Source organism: Dysidea avara, chromosome 3 (assembly GCF_963678975.1).
Source record: "Dysidea avara chromosome 3, odDysAvar1.4, whole genome shotgun sequence".
Taxonomy (NCBI): Eukaryota; Metazoa; Porifera; class Demospongiae; order Dictyoceratida; family Dysideidae; genus Dysidea; species Dysidea avara.
Window position 1 is genome coordinate 48,867,599 of NC_089274.1, and position 25,213 is coordinate 48,892,811.

General features: G+C 37.9%; 3 protein-coding genes across 4 annotated transcripts; 1 reads left to right on the forward strand and 2 right to left on the reverse strand.

The window, feature by feature from the left end:
* Nucleotides 1-39: 39 nt before the first annotated feature.
* Nucleotides 40-1,807, reverse strand: LOC136251439 (rho GDP-dissociation inhibitor 1-like). Its single transcript, XM_066043896.1, has 6 exons — nucleotides 1,656-1,807; nucleotides 1,347-1,549; nucleotides 1,217-1,297; nucleotides 581-657; nucleotides 472-535; nucleotides 40-353 (listed from the first exon to the last, which is right to left on the reverse strand). Exons 2-6 carry the CDS (start codon nucleotides 1,540-1,542, stop codon nucleotides 151-153), a joined length of 621 nt encoding a protein of 206 aa, XP_065899968.1. The 5' UTR covers nucleotides 1,543-1,549; nucleotides 1,656-1,807; the 3' UTR covers nucleotides 40-150.
* A 6,460-nt stretch (nucleotides 1,808-8,267) lies between these two features.
* LOC136251440 (regulator of G-protein signaling 7-like) lies at nucleotides 8,268-15,564 on the forward strand. Of its 2 annotated transcripts, XM_066043897.1 has the most exons (18): nucleotides 8,268-8,407; nucleotides 8,631-8,837; nucleotides 8,974-9,073; nucleotides 9,166-9,216; nucleotides 9,271-9,383; nucleotides 9,436-9,487; nucleotides 10,187-10,248; nucleotides 10,306-10,385; nucleotides 10,541-10,622; nucleotides 11,100-11,171; nucleotides 11,224-11,256; nucleotides 11,670-11,731; nucleotides 11,792-11,905; nucleotides 12,308-12,511; nucleotides 13,564-13,675; nucleotides 13,777-13,895; nucleotides 14,314-14,871; nucleotides 15,107-15,564. In XM_066043897.1, the coding sequence occupies exons 2-18, from the start codon at nucleotides 8,643-8,645 to the stop codon at nucleotides 15,450-15,452; spliced, it is 2,355 nt and encodes a 784-aa protein (XP_065899969.1). In that variant the 5' UTR covers nucleotides 8,268-8,407; nucleotides 8,631-8,642; the 3' UTR covers nucleotides 15,453-15,564. The 2 variants fall into 2 exon arrangements, with proteins under 2 accessions (XP_065899969.1, XP_065899970.1); XM_066043898.1 differs by lacking the exon at nucleotides 8,268-8,407 and having other exon boundaries at nucleotides 8,769-8,883; nucleotides 8,918-9,073.
* On the reverse strand, nucleotides 15,483-23,991 carry LOC136251441 (ribosome production factor 1-like). The gene is made up of 8 exons (XM_066043899.1): nucleotides 23,748-23,991; nucleotides 17,538-17,618; nucleotides 17,395-17,490; nucleotides 16,845-16,998; nucleotides 16,410-16,492; nucleotides 16,184-16,362; nucleotides 15,726-15,852; nucleotides 15,483-15,672 (listed from the first exon to the last, which is right to left on the reverse strand). Exons 1-8 carry the CDS (start codon nucleotides 23,931-23,933, stop codon nucleotides 15,631-15,633), a joined length of 948 nt encoding a protein of 315 aa, XP_065899971.1. The 5' UTR covers nucleotides 23,934-23,991; the 3' UTR covers nucleotides 15,483-15,630.
* Between the last annotated feature and the right edge of the window lie 1,222 nt (nucleotides 23,992-25,213).

Genomic DNA, 25,213 nt, shown 5'->3' on the forward strand with positions numbered 1-25,213 from the left:
TGAAATCCCCCCCCCCCCCCCCCCAATTTATGCAACATGTACTTATCATTGCTTTATTGAATACATATCAAAGCTACGACACAAAATAGATAAATACTATGGCTGTCAAAAAAGGCAGTTTAAACTGTTTTATTCTTCAATTACTCAATGTTATGATGCAGGCCAGTCCTTCTTAATTTCCAGGCCCCATTCCCATTCCAAGTACACATTTTTGTCGTCATCAGTGAATTTGCTTTTTACAGTGTAACTTCCACGGCCCATCATACCACTTGGTGCCTCATCTGGCTTGGTGCTAAACACATGAGGTTCTGTCTTTGGTCCATAACTCCCAACCATGTGTTTGCTGGTGTCAACTGCATGGAACAAGATGAAGTGTTATTGAAATGAAAAAGGTTTGGTTCTATTGATAGTGATACTCAAAGTTAATTGTTCATTTCACAGTGACTATATTTCGTTTAATAGTGCCATTACCTTTAATTCCCTTCCTGTATGTCAACTGTACATATCTTAATCCAGACACAATCTCTCGTTGAACCTGTGAAACATACAAAATGGTTGGCACAAAGAGTCACTTACCTACCCTGAATTGGATTCTAATGATATAGGTGCAACCTTCCTTGATAGCAAGAGGGTTCTTTTTGAACTTTGACAAATCACCTGATGAAATAACAAGAGAAATGTTATAGCCATTTTGATACTGATTGATAGGGTAGTACACTACAATTAAGACCTATTCATACCAATCATCATAATAATTGCTATGCTGTGACAACAGGCTGGAAATGGTATTCTAGCATAATCTGAACAAAACCATACTATACAAGCCTCCATTGCTGTAATATTCATGTTGCTATGATGGTGGGCTTTTAATAGAACAATAACATCCAAACATGCCAGATTCCTGTTACAACTGTTTGGATTATCAGCACAGAGGTGTCATACACCCAACAACAACTGCTGTACTTGTAACAAATATGTTAAGGAATCGAAGTCACAAGTTACTTCACCAGACAATGCCTAAATTCACTGGGTTATCTGCTTCAATCATTGTGCTCATTAACCAAACTTAGTTTCCTAATTGATTGGTGACATCAGCAAAAATGTATTTATGCAGGCTGTCTTTGACAAGAATTAGCATTTGAGTGGGTTGAGAATGCAAGTACATTAAAATAATAGAATACACTATTACTAACCCATTAAAACAACACAATCCTACCTTGTAGGTCCAACTCCAAATCAGGTCTGTCCGCTACGGATAAAATCAGCTTCTGCAAAATGATATTCGGACCACCCTCGTCTGCACAAAACAAACAAAGTTACCGCTAGTTAGCGCGCAAATTATCAACCTTTGACATTAGCAGTCGCTCCCAAGAGTTGCTGTTTGTACTTCACCAGCGACTCATCATCTGCGTCCAAGTCTTGTAGGGTTTTCAAGTCCACTTGTTTAGGCGCCTTGTATCCTGGAGTATCTCCATCGTCACCTACAGTAGCCCCTGGACTAGGCAAATCACCCTGAGGTGGTGCATCCGTTGACTCAGCCATGGCGTCTCTGTATAAACGCGACCAACGTTAATCAACAGTCAACACGAAAGTTGTGACCCGACACTAAGTTCCGATCAGATCAAACCCCTTACAACGCCACTAAACTTGCTAACCTTTACAGTCTTGTTTACTGACAATCAACCGATCGAAAAGACCAGAAGACAACCAATTATTTGGTGCGCATGCGCCAATAAGTACGCCCTGAAACGGGCCTCTGGGAGACTGCTTGCTTCATGGAGTTTTACAAGATCGTGACTAGATGGGCAAGGATCGCTGAAGCATGAGCAGGAGTGACTTAGTGCAACTTTCAGAAACGAAAAAAAAGTTGCAATGTTTTTCACGTGCGTGATTATGATTATGATTATATTATATTGGAAAGACAGCAATGTGCTGATATACATCCAATAATATAAATTGACTTATAAAGGATGTGCTGATATACATCCACTAGCTGCGTGATCAGGTTGGATCCGCAGCTAGTGCTCTGCCTGGGTAACTGTTTCAGTTCTATGAATTTTGGCAGCATGCAGTGCATGTGGCCCTATACAATTCAAAGCATAGCTACTATATTAGCTAGCGAAATGCAACTAAACAACACAATACCAACAACAAAAATGGAGTAGCTATAGCTAGCTAACTAGCTCAGTACAAAGACACTAAACTACAGTGCTTAAAAGCAGATTTAAAGGTAACAAAGTAACGACATCAAGATCAATCAATGTAGGGGTAACTGAATTGTTCCAAATTACTGCTCCACGATAATAAAAAAGCACTTTTCCTAATAGAAATGCCATGCAGTTGTGGTGACATTACCAATTAACTTTGGATGGACATAGCTAAGGTCATGATTTAAAACATTGAAACTGATTTAAGGCAACACTGATAGTGCAGGCGTCAATGAAAAGACTGCTGCTGTTAGGTAACGTCAAAAGTTATCAACCATACATCTATTGCTATATGATTTAGCATCAGAAAATCAGGAAAATATTGATGTTGTCACCTGGAAATTTATAGTATTGCATTTTCTAATACATTTGCATTCAAAATGCAATATTACAAAATACTGAAAATGCCAGGTGATAACACCATTATCAGTTTTCCTGATTTTCTGATGCTAAATCATATAGTAATAGATGCCAGTTGATAACTTTTGACGTTACCTAACAGCAGCATGCAGTCTGCTGCACTATGTTGCCTTAAATTTGCATTCCCATATGTCTGTACGGTACATTCTATTTTTTATCATAACTTTATGTCCATCCACACTTGGTAATGATAAACAAATGATGCTGATTGTGCGGCCCATCAGTTAGGTTTGAGCTCTGATTTCTTTTTTTAAGGCTAGCTATGTGATTAACTAAAGTTTAAGGCTAGCTATGTGATTAACTAAAGTTTAAGGCTAGCTATGTGATTAACTAAAGTTGAATTTGGCTATATGTCCCCAAAAAATGGCCTCCCCAGCATGCAATTGAAACTATGTTATAACACAGTTTGTAAATCATTTATGATTGCATGGGCCTGATTCTTTCCGCATTGGACTTTTAACTGGGTAGCTATAGGTCTGGAGGGATACATGCATGCTCCTATATATAGTTAAAAATAGATACCAAAAAAGTCAGTCAGGCTGAATTTTGAGTCACTAAAATTATAGGTCACTTTCGCTGGGTGACTTTTATATATACTGAATTTGTGGACATATAGTGCATGATGTACTTTTTTCAAGTTGGTGAAGGACCCCCCTGCCTACAGGCTTAGCATTTTTCATAATGTGTGGCTGCCTAGCTAAGCTATACCATATTGCATTACAGTTGTACCGATTAAGTAGCTAGACTCCTTTTGAGGTAAAAGTAAACCCTAAAATGCTAAAATTTTGAAACTTGTTTTATATGAAGAACATGTAGCTATTAGAACAATTAGTTGTGGGTGAGTATACAGCTGCACATTAATTTCAATCTATATAGCTAGCTCTGTATATAACAAAAAACTGTCCTTGTGCCCGGCACTAAATATTTGAAAATCAATGGACTGTAAATCTCTACATCTTTATGCCTGTCCTTATATGGGTATAGCCATTGGGCTCAGACGCTTGCCAATTGTGGTGTGATGAAAACATAGCATGCGGCCTGACTGCATGCTGGTACACAGTACAAGCACTGAAGAAAATACTGAGGAGCTAAGGTACGGAATTAAGGGAAGTCAACCCTAGAATGCTTATATAAATTTTGAAACTTGTTCTATGATGAAGATTATATAAGAACATGTACTAGAACAATTAGTTATGCATAAATATTGCGGGTGGGGCTCCATTGTGCAGATATTCTCATCGGAATGTTACATTTCTACTATCTTCAGCTGAATTCTGCCACATGTAGTGATAAAACATCCATTGTTTTAGTGAATAGCCTGCAAAGATCCTACAGATTTAAAAAAACAATATAATTCTTTATACACGTATTATATGCGAATTCCACCCTATAGTAGTAAAGAATAATGGTGTGTTTAAAATAATTCACTAAAACAATGGTAGTATGCTTTATCATTGTGGCAGAATTTTAAGCTGAAGATAGTAGAAATGTAACATTCCGATGAGTGTATCTGCACTATAGCCCCTACAATTGCAGAGCTGCATAAATTTATGTTTTAATTATCTCTGTATATAGATGATATGATGCCAACGCAATCCAGCATCACTGATGTGTGACTGTATGTGTATGTGCATGATATTTTGCAAAGTCTCTCCTATAAAAAAGAGAAGTCTCATATAAAGTCCCTGCATGCACTCATCTCACTTAAAGCCAAACTGTCTGTCAGATACATGTATAGAGGTGAACAGACCATATTGAAATTACACAATGTTATAATTGCTATGTACATACATAATTATAATTGCTTTACAATGTAGTCTGACTCAGCTGTGTCTGATGACTGTTTTATTAGAATATTTAGTTGAGTATCTTGACCTAGCAAAGTGAAATCCAACGTGCATAAGAACTTGAGCCCACATATAGCCACCTTTCTATATAATCTATATAAGCTATTCTATATGACATGCATGCACATGATTCGATATCATGTGATAAAAATGGACTATCTTGAAATACTATATAATTTCAGTTGCTGAGTCTATCTAATGAGCACCCTATGAAAAATTATGTCATTCTTTATGGCCACAACAGACATCAATACTGACTTGCCAACATACATTATGTTTTACAGAAATCAGAAAATCAACTAAATGAGCCATGCACCGCTGCACTGCCCGCATAATTGCTACTTGACCTCATGTGATCTTCAGTTTCGAGTCAAGCAAGAGAACCTTAAGAATTCCTCTAGTCCCACTTCCTGCTTCAATTCAGTAATCTATGGATGAAAGACAGACTCACAAGTTACTATAAACACTATACCTTTGTATATAGGTATAGGTTTTGTATTTTGTGTTTAGTGTACCCTCGAGCTCTGTATGGTATAGTATAATACTCAACTGGTATAATGTTTAATAGACTAGCTATTGTATAGTTGCTTGACATGAATGCATTCATGACACAGTTTGCTTGAGTGAATATATCTATACTGTAGACATCAACTCCATGGCATGCATAGATGCATGCATGACTTACTTTGTGGGAATTCCAATGTGAGTTTGCCACAAAATGTAGCTAGTGATGATCACAAAGTCGTATTTCAGTATGATGTGCATACAATTGTCACTTGAATTAAGAATCTAAATTAGTTGATGTGACTTTTCTGTATAGTAACTTAGAACATGCAGCTTATATTCTATTAACTTGTATTGCTATCCCATCCATCCATGGCATGCTGTATATTCAGTACCAAGCATATTAGCTATATAGATACAAATAATTAATATACATCCATTTTTATGTGGCTCCGTAGTGCACATCAGTCTGCGTAATGCAGCTGGGTCATTTCACATTCATATACTGTTGCTATGAGCAATATGGTTGTAATTTCAGTAGTCCACTGATGCATGATCTGTAGGTGCAAAAGGTTAATGATTGGTGAAAAGGTTCCATGGGAAATGCAGTTCAGAGATACAGTACATGGCTATTGGTTAAACTAATTTAGCTAAGCATGTAGCTATGATCTGTTATTTGCTATAGACAACCTGTGAAACCATACATGCAATCAAATTAGCAACAGCCTGGCAAAGTGACAGTACTACAATTGCTACATCTGCAAATTGAAACCTTGTTTAATCAGATCACTATTAAGGTCACTGCGCACCCAAATTGTGTCCAAAGTAAACTGTCTAATGTAGTCACCTGTACTAAGGTCAATTAAGCAACCAGAATAGATCACTTGCATCATGCAACCATGGAGTGGCACATGCAGGCAATTTCCTGCACGAAGGCATTGTATATACTAGTGCTGAAACGATTATTTGGTTATTTGACTATTCAGTCGGTATGACACTATTCCATTCATTAATGCGCTATTAGTAGTTTGTACACTGTATTCCGATGGAAAAACCAACCTTGAAACTTAAGAATGTGAATGAAGTGATGTATTTAGAAAAGATAGAAATAGCTCTTAGGCTTTACCTTGTTCCCTAACAAAAGGTTTCAGTACTTATTCAATATGAGTATAAGCTTTAAAAAAGAAGAAGGAATATTGGGTCATTTTGGTCACAACTATTCGAATAGTAAAAATTGCAATTCATTTCAGCACTAATATTATACTCTTCTTAAATTGCTTATGCTTATTACACTGTATATACTGCATGGGATGACTAACTGTATAAAGCTGCATGCCATGCATGAGCAGTAATGCATGCATCATATGGTACTGCATGCCTTAGATCATGTATTCCATACAATGCATATATGTACATGATGCAATGCATGCTGCTGCATGGCTGCATGCATGTATATTAGCATTCACTTATGCATGTATACATTTGAATTAACACATTCTGGCATGGCATGCACGTACTGTAAAAATAAGTATATAATTAATACTGTGGCAAATAGTGACGTCACTGGTAATTCTTAGTAATGGTCACTAAAATATGCATGCACTGACGTTCACTATTACCACAGTACTCTTTTTACAGTGTGTCCTGTCCTGTCAGACTGCACGACATAATTATTATGATACAACCTATGAAGTTCATGAAGTTCTATACCGATACAGCCGGGTGTGCAAACCTGCATGATAGTTGAATACTGCTGCATGTTGTATGGTAGTAGAAGATCATTAGACACTGCAGCTGTTTCAGGCCTATACACTGTACTGAATTCAGCAAGCAAACAGCACATCATGCGCTGTGCATGTCAGCACATCAGAAGCAAAATCTTACTGGGTAAGCACACCATTGGATCATGCAGGATAGAAGCCACTATAAATTTGTTCCACACTGAAGTATTGAGAGAACTCAGCATCTTAAATTGTATATACAATTTGTCATTTAGTTATTAGACAACTATTCAGCATAGTCTTCAGTTACATGCAGGTTTCTGACTCCCTGCTTCACAGGCTTACTGTTAGTCTCCTTGCAGGTCCCTAGAGGGATAATTGTCTATAGGGACTCAAGCATTACAGCATTTTTCTTAGCATCATGATACAAAAGGGATAGCCCATTTAACTGTTCTTGATAAATGATATACTTACCAACTGTAGTATAACTAGTCAGGGTTTTGATAAGCTATATTATCATTAAACATATTGCCATACATCATGTGCAGACAGTCGAAATACGTAACAAAGGTATGCAATTATAAAATTCAAATAATATATGCTGATGGTGTGGCAGCATGCAACCCGTATCGTCAGCCTTATAGAGAAAAATAAGATTATATTTTACACTTTGGGTAGTCAAATATTCAGTGGCGGTGTCCATTTCTGCTCTGCATTCAGTGTTGGGCCGGGCTGGGACAAAACCATGACTGAATCGATAACTTAATTGACCATATATCAGTACCTTAATTGTTTTCAACAAGCTATAGGATTTTGTTGTATCAATTAATTTTCACTCAGTTCCTTCAATATAGCTGGTTGCTGCCATCTTTCCTTTAAGAGACCATCCAGAGACAATTCTTATCAGTAGTTTCCAGACATGTTACTCGCCTTGGTCAACAGCAGAGATGTGTCGATGGCTGTGATATTGCTGGATAAAGAGTCTCAGTCTGACTTTGACAGCTATACTAATATGAAGTCATGCAGTCATATATTGAGTGCTATAGGACGAACTGTGAGAAAGCAGCATGTATGCAGGCCGGAGTCAGAATCTTTTTATTTGAACTTTCCCAGATGAGGTGGTAACTTGATGCTCCCGCAACATGCATGCCGGCACTGGCAATATATCAGTGCCATCATGAATGCAAATGGGCCGCAGTCACTATCCTAGAGGTTACTACATGTGGCAGGGAGCATGCATGCATGGGAGTCAGAAACATGTTACTGAAAAACTCTAAAAGAAAATCCCAGACCAGGTGGTGACTACAGACAGCTTGCAGTCTAGGCAAGTGCCCGAGGAGCCACACAGCCTGCTATAATTAATATGTAATTGTATACATGTACCTACGTATCTAGGACACAGCTAAAAAACAGCAGCTGATGATCCCTGTTAAAATAAAAAGTTATCTCAGAGTCACTCTGGCCTGTGAATGCAGGGAACAAAAACACACACTAATAAAATTATTCACACAGCCGGTCGTCCATTACGTGTGGAAAAGCCCTGCGGCTCAGCTGATTGACCAAAACGACGTCAAGTATCAAGATTATGGCGCATGCGTAAAAGGCGTTTAGGCCTAAGAGGAAATAGGTTTGAGGCGATAGAAACGGTTGTGGTTTACGAGAAGCGAAGTGTTATGAGAGCGGCGTGTAGAAAGTCGAGAAGGTGTAGGTGAGTTAGAATTACACTAGATTACGTGGAGTGTATGTTTGTTCTGTTGTACATTATCGTTTCGACTTATGATGTGAATGTGTTTAAAGATCGGTGTGAATTTCTATAAATTCTTTTGTATCGCACAAACCATTAAGACGTTACACAGGGCAATAACTGAATGCACGTTATATGGTCACTGAATAGCACACCCATCGAATAGCTATTAAAATAATTCTCGCAGATAAAAAAAAGCATGGATGTTAGAAATCTGATAAAAGTGATCTCCCATCCGGGAGAATATGGTCATTCTGGAGACAGCCATGTTAGGAGGCCTATTGCACTGGATGTGAGACAGAAAGGACAAACTTTACCACAGAGAATGGATCATTCCCCAACTGAAACAGATGCCATTAATACTTGTCGGAATATTACACCTATCTACAAGAGAGTAAGAAACAAGTAGCATGATGTGTGAATTGTGTGACTTGAAGGCTTTATTAATGTACATGTATTATTAATGTACATGTATTATTAATGCACATGTACTTGAAATTTTTTTGATAAAATGTCCCCCAATCACACAGATAGAATCAGTTATAATGAGAATGCTGCACACTGATCGTGGTTTGCCGATGAAATCCAACCGTACCTTATTCCGCAGTGGATCAGCTAACTGTTTTACAGGTTAGTGACATTTGTGTTATTGAATAGGTTCTAATTTTATATGGCTTCAAAAGTCATCCATTAAACTGTCGTGGTTCTGCTGTACATTACAGGGGCAGACTTGGTATTGTGGCTAATAATTGATCTTGGTATCCAGAGTAAAGGTATACACATGTGGTTTATACTGCCTGACAATATCTAGTATTATTAATATGTAGTCGAGGCTCTACACCTTGCTACAATGATCAGCCATCTTGGTTACATCTATCCAGTGGACAGGACCCATCTTGGTCAGTCTATTAAAGATGATGGGACACTGTACAGACTACAGGTACGTATGGATAAGGCCTTGCTCATCTCATCTGCGTGTATTTCTCAACCAGACAACTAAATATTGGCCATCGCAAATTGTTGGTGATATGGAGTTCAAATATGGTAAGTGACTGTTTATTTGTAACTAAGGTTGTTGCTGCTGTTTGGGATTTTGTTTCAGTTTTAATTTGCTGGTATTAGAAATGGGAAGTGAATGGCTGTCCAATTGTATTAGCATAATAAACTTGGAATGCATCATTAATGACTACATGTTATTTCAGTCAGTGAAGACTGTGTGGTGTCTGTTTAGTTGCAATTGCTTAATACCACCACTTAACCATTCATCCGTTAATTAGTTCAGTACGGGTGTTGAAATGTTTGAAATCACATTAGGGATTAGGGAATGGAGGACAATCCAACAATATGTTTTTTTTATGGCAACTTGTTTATAACAAATTGGCACACCATCTCGATGTTTAGCCCTGTTGTATATTGTTACTAATGTTGTCCCCACTGCTTGTGTTGTGTGTAGCTGTGACCACCACTACACTAATAAATCTGAAATAGACTAATCTGAACTAGACTAATCTGAAGTTTTGTTTTTTGTATTATACAATTTGGGCAAGTGGCAGGCAAAGGGACTTGATTACTAACCTGACTTTACGCTGTTAGGACACAGAAATAAAGAACAACTACATAAGAACCTTGTAATTGACTGAGATCGGCTTGCATACTACATGACTTGCCAACCATGCATCCAACTCTGTGCTCAAACTCATGTATTTAAGACCATCAAGTGTTTATGTAAAACTTACTCTACAGGAGTGTTTCTGGTTCGGAAGCTGCTCCACAAAGGAAAGCTTAAAATACAGGATTATGAGCTGGTGAGTGTAGTGTGATGTGTTACACTTGTAGTGTGTATGTACCATTTGTATTAATAGGATACTATTGAGAGGATGAAGGAAGATGTGTTGAAACAATACTGGCATCGTGTGGTAACTGCTGCTAAGGAAGAATATGGGTAAGTGTGTGCGTGCGTGTGTGTACACCTTCACCAGTGGGACATGGTACAGCCTCACTAGGGGATATGCCTGTACTGACACCTGAGTAGTGCTCATGTGATCCAGTGGACTGTGTATATAACAGAGATTATCATCCATTATCCATTCTACGTAGGGTACTACGACAACAAAAGAAGAGTACTCGGGCAACAATGGAGTCACAAGAGGCAGCATTTTGGTTCTGTCAGAAGCCACCAGTAAGTGTTACAGAATTTCTTGCAAGCTAATTTTTTGACTGTGTATATGAGTTATTTCATGTATATACATCTCTTGAAATATTTGCTGAAAGTAGTCTTGTCTACGGGAAAATTGTTATTATTTTACTGTGTAGAACTCACAGAAAGAGTATAAAACATTTAAATTAGTCAGTGGGAAAGAGAATTGTGTCGGTTGAGTGTTGTTACTGTATGTGTCACATGATACATCTGTGGAAGTTGTTTCATGTACCAGAACATTACCTGATGTTGATATAAAACTTTATTTCTGGGTACATTCACAACAAATATGGATAATGTGGCACTTGCTTCTTGGCTCGGAAATCTATGCGTATATTGTTGGGGCGGCTGAAAGAAGGTTTGTGAGGGTTCTGGTATACACTAGAATACTTGGTATTAATACTGAAGTGTTGAGGTTGAACTATTGGATGTGGTGAATAATCTAATCTCTTGTTGCAGCCACCTCTTAGTCCGGCCACAGACTGCATGTTGTCCAGAATAGCCATGCCCCTCACTCTGCACTGTGAACAGGTGTGTGTAAACTAGTAACAACATTGTTGTACATGTTATGCTAACTACACAGGTTGATTCTTACGAAGACACAATGAGGAGTGAGGTGAGCCTACCATATACGTACAAATTTTTGAGGTATCTAGTTTTCATGGTTAACAAATTTCAGTATATTTTTGCTTGTTTTATACTCAACTTTTGAGGGTGAAATTTTGCAGACAGCAAAAGCAAAGCAACCATGATATCTACAAAAATTATGTTCTTCAATAATGTGTACATATATGCTCTAATGACAAGGGCTCTACATAATTGCTAAACCGAAGGCCCTGTGCTGTGGTACCTGATTGAAGTAAAGACGCCATTACACAGCTGTTTTAACTTTTCAACGAAATAAAATAGAACACAATTACTGGCTGCTCCACCAGATAGCTACCAAACTGCATTATGCACATACATCATACTCCTTGTGGAGATTAGAGGCCTTTCATAGTGTTTGATTAATAATTCTGTTCATTTCAGGTCACGTTTCTTGAAGAGAATCTCTTGAAGCACCGTGCAAACATGTCTACAGCTTTAAAAAGGTGTGTTGTGTCCGTCTGTCTGTCTGTCTGTTCACACATGTTATTGGTTCTTGCTCACAGTATGAAGAACAACTGCAAACAATACATGGAATACGACCCAATCATAACACCTCCATTTCCTAGCAACCCCTGGGTCACAGGCAGCACGTTGCTATGGTCTTATAAGGCTTCATTGTAAGTGTGTGTGTGAAGATATTGGAATATATTTTGGCATGAATATATTGATAATAATAGCTGGTTATTGTTCACAATGGAAATGAGTTTCAATGTTTTGGTTTCAATTTCCTGTGAATATTTACATTGTATATAGGCTAAACAATAGATACAGGGTAGTTAATATTTTATTCCATCAAGAACTCGTACCATGGAACTGTAGTAGCTGGACAGAAAAGTTGAAAGCTGGTTTTTTTGTGCCTTATATATACTGTCAGAAATCTTCATCTATAAACTTATCTCTTGTATTAAAATGTAGACAGACACCTTAACAACCGTCCATGGTCCCATTTGTATTTGTATACACACATTTAGACTCCTGAAATCAGGACACCTCACTAACAAGTTTTGTTCTACTTGTAGTGTTGAAAATGCTAACAGCACTCGGGTGAGACAGTGGGGTTACTCGCTGGATGAGTTGCTAAGTGACAAGGGAGGCAGGAAGGTGTTTGAAGAATTCTGCAACAAACAATGCTGTGCCGAGAACATTCGTTTCTGGACAGCCTGCGATAACTTACACTCAACACGTTTGTCAATGGTCCCTGTAGAGGTGTATAATATCTACAGGTCAGTATTGGGTGTCACTTGTCATTAATCACTTGTGTGTCTTGAATGAATAAAGAAGCTTCTAGTGTGTTTGTTGTTATGGTAACAGTATTGATTAATTCATTAACCACATGGTGTGTGAACAGTATATAAGATAATGGTAAACATGTACCTGTGTTGTATTTGTGTTGTATGATGTGCTAATTATAGACTAGGAGCTTGCATGCAAAATACAACTAGGGGTTCGAAAGAAGGCTAAAGCCGATTAGATTCTCTTCCATTAAATGCAGAAAGTAAATAGTCATCAAGTAAGGCACTTACTTCTCAGTTGGGCAATTGGTCACCACATTAGGAGCTCTACTGGTTATAACTGACTAGCTTGATATCTCTGCAGGTGATTATTATTTTATTATTATTAACACTTTACAGTGACCAGCACCGAAGGTCTACAACAACATGTGCTGTAGCTTGATATTTAGGGATGGTGAGGCAAGAGCCTTGGTCTTTGTTAAGGACCATAAAGACACTGTACATTTAGTCTACAGTATCTGAAAAGGAGCACTGCTAGTCAAATTTAACTGACAACAGCTCCATGTATAGTTTCATCAAAATGAAAGTGCTTCTTGTTAAAAGATTATGTTGTTGTGAATTAACATGATGGGCAGACAACTAGCAAATAAGCATATGGCATTGTAGTCACCAAGATGCAGAAGTGTTTTAAACTCCACGGTTATGTAGTTAGGTTGGATTGAGGGACTACAGGCTGCTAACAGTGTGTGTGGTGTGTATGTGTGTAACTTAATAGCAGTATTATAATGATGATGGATTAAATTTCACTCTTCATATATACATACGTTTAACTGCACCTACTAATTTACAATATGTTAATAGCAGTAGTACTATGGCTACCACTGATGTTATAAAATTAATTCCTTCAATGCGGAAAATTGTATTCAAATAATTCTAAATACTTTTGAGTTCTTTAATTATGCATGGCATGTTACTCCATGTATGGTATTAATAGGAAGAGCATTGTATTTAATGACTATTACATTTTGTTTTTGTTGCTTCAGTGAGTTTTTGGCAGAAGGCTGTTTGAGTGAGATCAATGTTAGTGCTGAGATAAAGAAGGAATGTATGGAGGATATGAAGACACCAAGTCGTTATGCATTTACTTCAGCAAAGGTAAGCCTTCTGATCTCCTTTTATCATAAGTTGAGTTGATTAAAGAATTCCTTGTTATTCCTTATATGGTAACCACATTATTAAAACTTGTCATTGTTTAGAATCAAGTGTACTTCCTAATGAAAGAAGACATTTATCCAAGATTTGTAAAATCCGATTTCTACAAGAAGTTGCTTAAGCCTAGAGTAGAAGACTCTGGGTTACTGGCCTTTGGTCGAGGGTAAGTAAGTTCCCTGTCTTGTGTGACCAGATCATGTCTGGTTCATGTCACTTTCCTGGAGTCTGGCTTGTGACTACCCTTTGTAGGTGGAAAAACAGTCACTTAATAGCTGAGCTAGTAACGAAGTGCTGGCAAGCTGAAAGTGATTTTATTATTGTAAAAACAACTAGGGAATTTTTTGAGAAACTGTTTTAGTGTGAGCTAACCAAGCTAACAGATGTTGTACATGTGTTGACACAAGGCTGCTCACATGCTAATAAACACCTCTTTGAGTTTGTCATTCTAGCCTTTATCCCACCTACAAACAAATAATAAGAGTTCAATGTCAAAATTCTACTCAGGCATTCAGTAGCTTACTTTTGGCTCCTAGTAATTAATAATAGATGTGCTAGTATTCTACTACTCCTTGTTTGTTTAGGCTGTTCTCACGTCTACGTCGATCAAGATATGGTCACCCTCATCGCAACTCTTCAGTCCCAGACACTTCCTCACCATTCCGAGCAATCGACAAGAACCTTACTCCATTTGGTGGCCACCTTAAACCTTCAGCATCTCTGGACAGCCTACAAGTACTGGGAGCATCTGCTGGCGATGCTGACTTGTTCATCCAGTCACTGATGAAACCTTGTAATAATGTTTCTCCCGCCAGAAAAATATCTGGTTCTCGTAAAGACAGCAAGATGTCACTACAAGATGGTCCTCGTAGAAGAGTGTCTGCTCCAGCCCCACCTATACTAGTCCACCACACAGATGGGACCACTGCAGTACTGGAGAGTACAGTGGAGGAGATGGATAGCAAGACGACAGGCAGTGGGGCCTTGCCCGTGTCTCCTTTGGTGAAGTCATCTTTTCAGTATCCTGGTGAATCATCAAAGATACGAATGATGTCATCTAGTCTGGACTCACTGATAGTAGTGGACAGTGGAACTTTGAAAAGAAGAGCCAAACAATATGCAGAGTTAAACCAACAGCTAAAGTGAGTCAGTGTAGGGAAACCTACTGGTACAATATGCTATAGAGATGCCTTCTAGAACTAGGTATAGTCAAAGGTCCATAATAATGGACTCTTGGTATAGTGGAATATCTTGTCCATGGACCAATTTGTGTTAATGTACACACATTTAGACCCCTGAAATCAGGGCCATTTGTATTCACAATTATTCACTACATACAGGAAGACCCGTTAACCTTATCATTTGTTCTACCCACAGAAGTGACAGTGATCTAGATATCTCCAAACTTGGCAGAGAAGACAACAGTGAGCCTCGGGAGCAGCAATTGCAAGCAAAAGACAATGAGAATACTCTTATACCAGATCCCACCCGATTATCCCCCAACATATCACCACAACTACACAGCAGCTCCAGTACTAGTTCACTAAGTACTTGTAGTGCCAGCAGTGTACCAGTAGAGTCATCCCATCGAGCTCGCTCAGTATCATTTTACCAGAACTCTCGTATTGAGCAGATGACTAGTTCTACATCAAATCTTACTGGATTAGTTGACCCCAATTTAAAGTCGCATGTTGAGGGCTATGGATCACACCAAAGCCTTTAAAGTGTTCTGTACATGTCATTTGTTACCCAGTGACACACGCGTATTGTTTTCATCACTTCAATCACATGACATAATATTACATCACTAATGAATATGACCTGTGTGTACTTCATGTAATGAATTAGTGTTGGGTTGTGGGATGGGTGAGTCATAGGAAGGGGGAGGGGGGTGAAGTGTTTTATAAGTGGAACTTTCTCCTGCTTATATCCATTTGCTTCCTCTGTAGAGAAGAGAATAATGATACATAGATGTTACACACTGCATCACACTCACATTGTGTAACCAAATATATTCTCCAGTTTTAGAGTCAAATGTTCCATGTTGTAATGACCTCAACTTAAGAGTGAACCTTGGTCCAGCCTCTTGTAATTGTACCTTAGTGGAACTGCTAAACACGTACCTATAACAACAACCTTTAATAACCTTGTTCTATTGGAAACCGGTGATCAAAAATTAATATAATGGTATAACAACTGGCAATAAACTGGGTCACCTGTCTAAACCAGCCATCCCCAAATGTGCCTGTATAAAGTAAACCATGGCCAGCACAAATTTCCACACAAAAAAATAGCTTGGAGGTGACCAGATCCACTATGATAGAACTTGCACTTCAACCTGATTGCAGTGGAAGAACTACCAATGCTTGTGATAGTGTTTGTTAGAAAAATTATATTGTGGTCTACACAGAACTTTTCTGGACTAAAACACATATCACACAAAGTACAGGGTACCTGTGTTGTCGGAAGAAGATATAATCTCTTTGATTGTGGAAAGTAACAACTCGACGTGCCCTAAACTGTGGATCATGTGGAAATAACACAGCCAGCATGCGTGCTATGGTGTGGCCGAGACGTGTAGTAAAGTTGTTCAACACCACTTCAGGATAACACTCTGTTGTGCATATACGTCTCTGTAAAACACTCAATACAATATGCCTACATACCATGTATCACTAACCTTTATTTGTCTAACAGGTTTAAAGTTAGTCAGTTTAAAATGAGCAGTAGGACCATCTGGTAGGTGAGTGTGTAATATACCATCTGAGAGATATGTTAAGGAATTGTAGTGACTTATAGGATAAGCTAGGTTACAAATTTGCTGCAATCGTGACAAACATGTAATATGTAGCACTTACTTCTTAGCTAGGAAGGTCATGTATTGTGTTGAGGTGGCTGAAATTAAGGTTTGTGAGGGTTCTAAGAAGTGCCTGCTATCAATTCAAGACTTATGACAGTTAGGGTTGAATAATTGATGCTACGAGTTGATGACCAATCTTCTCTGGGTCTCAGCTTTAGTGAGGAAAGGTTTCAACTAAAGTGTACATCTGTATGGCACAGTGTGTTGTTACGACAGAAAACACTCTAATAGAACACACAACTGGCTGAAGGATACTGGGTAGTCGTCTGTCTTGGTTCACTATGATGATGTCAGTGTATCCATGGGCAACAGCCACAGGAATGATCTTCTTTATTCCAACATTCTTTCTTGAGCGAACATCAGAATTAGGTAAAGTAGCAGACAGCTCCCTCATAAACAGGTGAGTCCGCTATGGACAACCACATAACACACTTGGACAACCACATAACACACTTGGAAAACCACATAACACACTTGGAAAACCACATAACACACTTGGACAACCACATAACACACTTGTGACACTGAGCCTGTAACAATGACCAACCAATAGTATCCTGATTATTAAGGGGTCCTGATTATCAAGGTGTCCTGATTATCCAGGTCAGTTTATGTACTAAGGGATACTTTCCAAATTATAGCAATTGTGAGACAAAAATTTCTTTGTCGCATGATATGTTTACCTGAATCCTGTAATTTTCTTATCCTCAAAACTTTTAACATTAAAAAAACAACAACATTAATGCATTTTCAAACAAAAATTGCAAGCAATATATGTATACACAGAGTAATTGGAGATCCTTACTCGTGATGGTCGACTGATGGATATAATCAGGACCTTTGGTGTCACCAGTCTCCTGAAATATGGTGCCATTTCATCTTCTTCCTCATCTTGTAACACCTGTAGTGAGCATGTCACTGAGATCATGAGACAAGCAAGAAACTAACCTCCTCATCATCAACTTGAACAATGGTCTCATCTGACACTCGAGTGTTCTCTATTGTACGAGGCCTCTGTTTTGGAGGAACCTGAAAACACACACACAAGTGTGTGTTAATCATGAGCATTGGTGATGTATACATAGAACATCAGACATGGTAAAGGGCATCAGATTTAATATGGGTAAACATATTCTAAAGCAGAATGTTTTGACACACACACTATTTCTATGTAAGAACTTGCTCATTGACAAAGGCTACTCACAGGGTACTACAATAAGTACCTTATATATAACAGTGTCACTACAATGCTTCTACACTACAAGGCTAAGAGCAACCCTCAAAAGTTCCATCATACTTTCTGACACGTTTTGGCATCACCTCAATCCTCCTAGATGTATCCATATATTGAACAGTTTCTATCCCAGAACTCTTAAGGAATGGAATACATCACATCTTAGATGCACTTTAAACATTTAAATGATGATCAATTTGATTGTATAACGTTCCTTTTAAACTAGGCGTGCGCCCACAACCGGCTGCGCCTGGTTTACTGAAATTGTTACCAGGAATAGCCTATCCCTTTGAGTTTGGAAAGGGGGCGTATGCCCGACATACGCAAACAAAAATGAAGAGCAGCTTTGAGGCTTTGTCGAGAAAATTTGTGGGAAAAAACACAATAGTCAAACTATAAAACAGTTTAGAAGATACTTATGTATGTAATATGTTGTTAAAAGCAGTTTGTTTAACAAGCATCTCCTTAGCAGTGCATAGCAACGTAATTGAATAATTACAAAAATTTCATGAATTACAAAATTCGAGAATTACAATAAAATAATTATGCATTATTGCACAACATAATGAAGTAGTAATAAATAGTTGGTTAATTCCAGATGAGTTAGCTAGCTGCATGGCGCCTGGTTTTTAAAAGTAGCACAACATCAACTTGTTTTCCTGGGAGTGTTTAACAGAGCTGCCTTCCAAGTATAACCTTTCAGGATACTTCCTGCCCATTAGCATTTAAAAATATTTCCTGCATAAAATGGATGCATTTTTGCCCTTAAGAAAGATTTCTGCTGTGCACACAAAATTAGTGGCCAGACCTGTCTTAATAAACGTGTCTTATTTAAGTTGTTGTTGTTTCGTTTCCTGATTAAGGAGATATTGAACCAATACAGTTTAAAATTCCACTGAAGTCTTGAAGACAAGAAATTCTATTTAAAAATCACTGTCACATGTCAACTCCATAAAAATATTACTGGTTCAGCTGAACACTCAGCAGTTACGTTGTTTCTCGACCAGTTTGGTACTTCCTTGGAGTTTGCTATTACCTCTACAGCATCAGCAGTGGGAACAGCATCAGCAATGGAAAGATAACTCATGGTGGATTATAAATTTACAGTATCTACAGGGGCGGATCTAGGATTTTTACAAAGGGGTGGCTGATCATGAGAAGTGAACAGGGATTGATACAGCCAGATGTTTTGTGATTATAGAGAACCTGCAATATACTGTACACTATTTGTTGTTGGATTTTATCTATTGTTAGTGGGTTGATATAAATTAGTGTGCAAAGCTGCAAAATTAGGGGGTCTGGGGTATCCCCAGAAAAATTTGAAAATTATGCTCTCTACAATGAATTTGAGAGTGATTTCTGCAACTCTAGAATTATAATATATACTCACTGTTTGTTTGGCCGGTAATAAAAACATCTGATTACAAACTTCATAGCTGCAAGTGTTTTTGTAGAACATTTACTTCTAAACTGATATTTGATTTATTCATCACCTGCTGCAAAGAATCTAAGACTTACACTTATTGTAGGATGTTATATCATTTCATAATCCTATTTACAGTTTACAGTGTCTACAATTACATCATTACTATTAAGTACAATGTGACAAACACCAAATGAAAATTGAAGTTTCATTTAGCTATACTTAGAGATTCATTCATCGCTGATGACAGTGAGAAAATTCTTCTACTGCTTCTGGTGTTAGACCACATGTACCTTGATGACAATGTAGTAGTGCTAAACCATTCAGCCTCTCTTGTCCCAGGCTACTCCTTCAAGCAACCTAAGTAAACTGATTGAGTGTTCACATTCACAGCTGGTTACTGGCAGAGTAGCCATTATCCTTAGAAGCACATGTATATTTGAATAAAAGTCACTATCTGCATGAGGTAGTGCTTATTCTGGAGTGTTCAGTTGGGAAGCTAGCTTGTGGTCAGCCGTCCAGTGCTGCTGCCACATTTCAAGCTCAGCATAAAAAGATAGTGCAGATGGAAGATCATCTTCATAGAGCCGCAAGGTGGACTGCAAGCTTTCCCTGTCTATCACACTCCGTGAAGTGCTAATTGTAGATGGCAGTATTTGAATGAATTCTACAATGTTTTGAGAATGACCTTCTTCAAAACGTGATTCTATTTCATGGATCAAATGATCCATTAAAGGAATTGTAAGATTTATACGATAATAATCATTGCAGGTTTCAGCTTGTGTATTTTCATGGTGTTGTTGCTTGCTGGCTAGACATGGCACACGTTCTTCCACACCTACACTCTGTGCTATGATCATAGATTGGCTGTGAATACGTGAATGGAAAACATTTGCATTTGACCGAGCTTTCTTGAGAGTTTCTTTCACATTGGTAATTTCATGGTGAGCACAAGCTATGTCAACATATGGTCCCTGAAGTTTGCACTTAAGCCGCTTTGTGTAAGCCAAAACATTGTGAGTGGCTACCAATGTCACAGTGAGAGAAAATTGTGACATTGCAAGCAAGAAAGATTGAGCATCTGACCTTGTATCCCTATTCCATTCACCACCACTACTTCCTGCAATGCTATCAAAGCAACAGACAATGGGAAGGAAAAGGTCATAAAATACCTCAAATGCATCATGGCACTCCACCCACCTAGTTCTGCACATTTCCTTCACTTTCTTCCTTTTTTCACCAGCCACAACATCCTCTATCCACTTTTCTAACGCTAAATGCCTTTTAGGTGAGTATTTAAAGAAGCGAGCTATTGCATCAGCAGTCTGCATCATGTTGTTTACTTCACGTATATCACAACACTTCATAACACACAGGTTGAGTCTGTGAGATGCACAGTGTGTATATATAGTCTTAGGGTACTTCGAAGCAATGCACACATCTGCACCCTTTGACTAGCCTGCCATTGCACCTGCACCATAATACACCTGGCCTCGCAAAAACTCTGGCTCTAGTTCCTAGTCAACAAGTTTGCCAATCATGTTATTTGCAATTGCTTTACCTGTCAGCCCAGTTTCACAAGCATGAGAAATTGTTCACATGGAATGCACACATGGAATGCCATCTTCATCTACAAAACGAATGCTGATAGATAACTGCTCAGTGTTTGCGGCATCAGTTGCTTCATCTGTAATAACGGGAAAAACCTGGCCTGTTTTATTTTACTCAAAATTTTATCCTACCACAAGCTTTAATCATGTCATTTTGTAATGTTTTGCTGGTGTATATGGCATTTTTGCTTGCCATTTGAAGGTACTCTTTAAGAACACAATCACCAGCATCTATGTGAAACTGCAATAATGCATGAAAATTACCACTATGGCTGTCAGCTGGGTCGTCATCAATCATTTGACCAATCATCACGATGGCCAATTGCTTAATGGCCACAAAAAATTACAGTAGCTGCAATAAAATGTAGTTTTACACGATTTTCTTCCACTGTTTTAGCTACCTGAGAATTGACCTGTTGATCAATTGATACAGCATTGTTTGCCATTACATTAGAGAAAGCCTTTGCTTTCTGTACTGCAAGCAAATGATTAAAATGCTCATTTAAGATGTCACTGGCATGCTTTAAATTGGTAAATGGTCGATTAACAAGCAATCGTTTCTGTTTGAGCAAACAATACTCACAATACCCACCGTTTGTATTATGTCAACCAACTATGCTGAAAGTGTCTTTGCTGCTTTCTAAAAGTGTGGGCAGGAAATTTGTATGTGGCACTGGGTATGAAGTGATGATTAAGGAAATAATGTTTCTCATGGTCAGTGAGCTCTCTTTGTCCGTTATTCTTATAATTCACTACTCGATGGAAGTCTCCACAGCTTACAGCTGGATCCAAACTATGCCCAGAACTAGCAGCTATCTCATCCATGGATTGCATTTCTACTTCTGTGGTAGCTTGTTCTGCTTCTGTGGTAGCTTGCTGTTCTGCTTCCAGCAGGTGCTTAGTTGTCACAGCTACCGCTGATGGGCCAGCTCCATCAACAGCTTCATCTGGAGCAAAGTCATCATTTACTGGCTCACTGGAGATGTCATTAAGAGATAAATAATCAACCTCAGAAGATAGTGATGGTTGGTTTGGCACAACACTCTGCTGACTATCAGGAGAGCCTGTATTCCGCGGAATACGGAATAGCGGAATAACGGAATAAGCGAAAATCACATTCTAAATATTTTGTTATTGTTTATAGCCTCTATAACATTTTAATATACATACCTCACCTCGTAGAGAACACAATCACGATGGCACCAATCCTCGGGGTGATCTTTAAATAGGATATGTACAAAGATATTTACTCTAGAACAATCTAACTAAGCTAAACTATTGTTAAATACACTTCACTACATAATCGCTAGAAAACTAGAAGTTCTTTGTGCTATACTTGCTCATACCAGCTGTCACACACGAGCAGCTAGCTAGCTAACTGGCCGAATAGTTTAGGACAAAACAATCCACCCCCTAGGTAGCTACCCTCCGGCCTGCATGCATGGAATAATCTGACCTTTCTTATAACTCTGCTACCATTTCCTAAAGTGTTTCAAATAAATTCGGAGAATAATACTGCTTTCAGCTCCCAACATCAGAGCTCCAACAACACTTCGTATATAGCTAACTCTAATAAATTTCGGGCAGTTACTTGTGTGTGACAGCTGGTATGAGTAAGTACAGCACAAAGAACTTCTAGTTTTCTAGCGATTATGTAGTGAAGTGTATTTGATCGTAGTTTAGCTTAGTTAGATTGTTCTAGAGTGAATATCTTTGTACATATCCTATTTAAAGATCGCCCCGAGGATCGGTGCCATCGTGATTGCGTTCTCTACAAGGTGAGGAATGTATATTAAAACGTTATAGAGATAACAAATATTTAGAATGTAATTTTCACTTATTCCATAATTCTGCTATTCCGCTATTCCGTGGAATACAGGCTCCCGACTGTCAGAACTGCAGTTCTTGCTATAATAGTATTGTATGAGACATTATATCAGCTATATAATATGCACTATGTAATTTTCACTTTCACTGACATTGTACAGTGTATGTAGTTCTAGACCTCTTATCTTTGTGTGACTGTAATGTGTGATTAGGAGTGCTGTTACACTTTTCAGAACCACCACTTACATTTGACGTTTATATAATTTTCTGTACTTTTTGAGCTAACAAAACAATTACTAACTAGCTAATAATTAGCTATGCTGGATATTTAGACAGCAATATCTATAGTGAATAATGATGCTAATCACTTGATCACCTGTTACTAGATGCAAAATAGTCAAAAAGATTTCTTGTATTAGATATAGAAATACTTCTACAAGCCATTGTAAAAACCACTCCCAAAAATATAAGGAAACCCACAATTAAAAGTTTTGCAACTATGGAAATAAAACCCACAATCAAACTAAAATGTTTAAAGTAAAAGGAAGCCCGTCTCCTGTCTCTAGTCATTATTGGAGCAGTTTAAAACACCAGGTACAGTAATACAAATATTCCGCCCCTGATCTAGTATAGAAAGATGTCAGTGGAGGTGCAGACATAGGTGTCATCAACAACCAAGTTTCCAATCCCTGGTGGGTAGAGTGTCTATGACTAGTTGACTACCGTACAACAGGAAAATATTGATGAAGAAAAATTTGACGAATTCACAGCTCTAGATCACAAATATACATGCCAATTGACTGCTTAATCTCGGAATGGTTTGATGAAGTTGTTCTTTCTAAACATACATACATATAGGGATGATATTTTCCCAGCTGGACAGACAATCCATAGATGGTTTAGCTAATACATTATATACATAGATGGTTTAGCTAATACATTATATACACACAATCATAGATAATGTAGAATATACTATCTATTAAAAGCTTAAAATCCGTGGATTCAAAATCGGGCAAAATAGAGGTGACTAGATAGCACATAATGACAATAATAGAGCTCACATCCTCCCCAAGTTCCACTTGTTCCTCGGCTTGTCGTTTTCTGCTTTCCTTCTTCTCTCGCTTTTCCTTCGCTTTGCGTAGTCTTTCTTTCTGATAAAATATTTGTCTCCTCAACTTGTTCTTGATAAGACTCGACCGAACTCCTTGTTTAGAGACGGCTGTATCTTCGTTCTTCTCGTCACTCATGATCAGCAGACAACCTAGCAGACAACTGGCACATGTAGTCACGTGCACTTCAAATATCTCAACGCCACAATCGAATTTGCCGTAAATTTTGGTTGTGCTGTTGTAGCACGTGCCAACCAAAGATTTCATACATACATGTGAACAGAAATATGTGCATGGGGGTAGAGGAGACAAAAGTCTTCTAAAATCAATCATAACTCATGTAACTACGGCTTCAGTTTTCCATTCCTTTTGTTTACGCTGATGATACCAAATGTCTGAGACAAAGAAGTAGTTTAGACACAGTTGAAGCTGACTTCATATAGACAATCTCTTCCACTGGAGTGTTTCTGTATTTTTAAGTTTGCACATTTCAGTACAATTCTTGGTAGAAAAACGACAACAAACCCCGCATAGCTGCTGTTGAAAGTATCAAAGATTTAGGAATATTAGTATAGCGGCACAATCAAAAAATTGTGCACTTTTTCATAAAGTCATGAAACTTTCCACATAAATAGTAGTCCTCAATACATCTAATTTTAGATATAGTGCCATCGCTGATTTGACCTTTGGTGACCTTTATGGCCATTTTTGTACAGAAAATCGATCATTTTTGTCTTTAACTCCCGAGGCAGTAATTAACTTGTTAAAATATGGTACCAAAATAAAGATCTTGCTGATAGAAACAACTTGGTTTGTATTTGAAGTCAATAGGTGATTTCGTTACTAAGTTATAATAATTTTTATTAGCTGCAAAATTAAACCTGCCCTCGAGGTGTGAATTACCTGTGGGCATATAATTATACATAAATTTATCAAATTTTGCAGCTAATAAAAATGATCATAACTTAGTAACGAAATCACCTATTGATCATGACTTCAAATAAAAACCAAGTTGTTTCTATCAACAAGATCTTTTGTTTGGTACCAAGTTTTAACAAGTTAATTACTGCCTCAGGGAGTTAAAGACAAAAATGACCAATTTTCTGTACAAAAATGGCCATAAAGGTCACCAAAGGTCAAATCAGCGATGGCACTATATCTAAAAATACATGTATTGAGGAGTACTATTTATGTGGAGTGTTTCATGGATTTATGAAAAAGTGCACAATATTGCCAGTTTTGGGGGCTACGCTGCTATACTATACAGTATCACAGGACTTAACTTGGGATAGACACTATAAGATGATATCAGAAAAGCCTATAAGATGCTTGGATTAATATGTACCTTAACTGATGTGACTAAATTTAGTGATACACTAAATTTAGCAATTTTAGCGATTTTGGTTGTTTCACCAATA

Bases quoted from the DNA above. Each gene is read 5' to 3' on its own strand.
- LOC136251439 (XM_066043896.1), bottom strand. From the start codon at position 1,542: ATGGCTGAGTCAACGGATGCACCACCTCAGGGTGATTTGCCTAGTCCA. The intron at 536-580 runs GTAGGTAAGTGA...TATGTTTCACAG, and splicing joins TCATTAGAATCCAATTCAGG to GTTCAACGAGAGATTGTGTC. The intron at 354-471 runs GTAATGGCACTA...TGTTCCATGCAG, and splicing joins ATACAGGAAGGGAATTAAAG to TTGACACCAGCAAACACATG.
- LOC136251440 (XM_066043897.1), top strand. From the start codon at position 8,643: ATGGATGTTAGAAATCTGATAAAAGTGATCTCCCATCCGGGAGAATAT. The intron at 9,384-9,435 runs GTACGTATGGAT...TTTCTCAACCAG, and splicing joins GGACACTGTACAGACTACAG to ACAACTAAATATTGGCCATC. The intron at 10,623-11,099 runs GTAAGTGTTACA...CTCTTGTTGCAG, and splicing joins GGTTCTGTCAGAAGCCACCA to CCACCTCTTAGTCCGGCCAC.
- LOC136251441 (XM_066043899.1), bottom strand. From the start codon at position 23,933: ATGAGTGACGAGAAGAACGAAGATACAGCCGTCTCTAAACAAGGAGTT. The intron at 16,363-16,409 runs GTTAGTGATACA...AGTGTTTTACAG, and splicing joins AACCTGTTAGACAAATAAAG to AGACGTATATGCACAACAGA. The intron at 15,853-16,183 runs GTACCCTGTACT...TTGTTGTTATAG, and splicing joins ATCTTCTTCCGACAACACAG to GTACGTGTTTAGCAGTTCCA.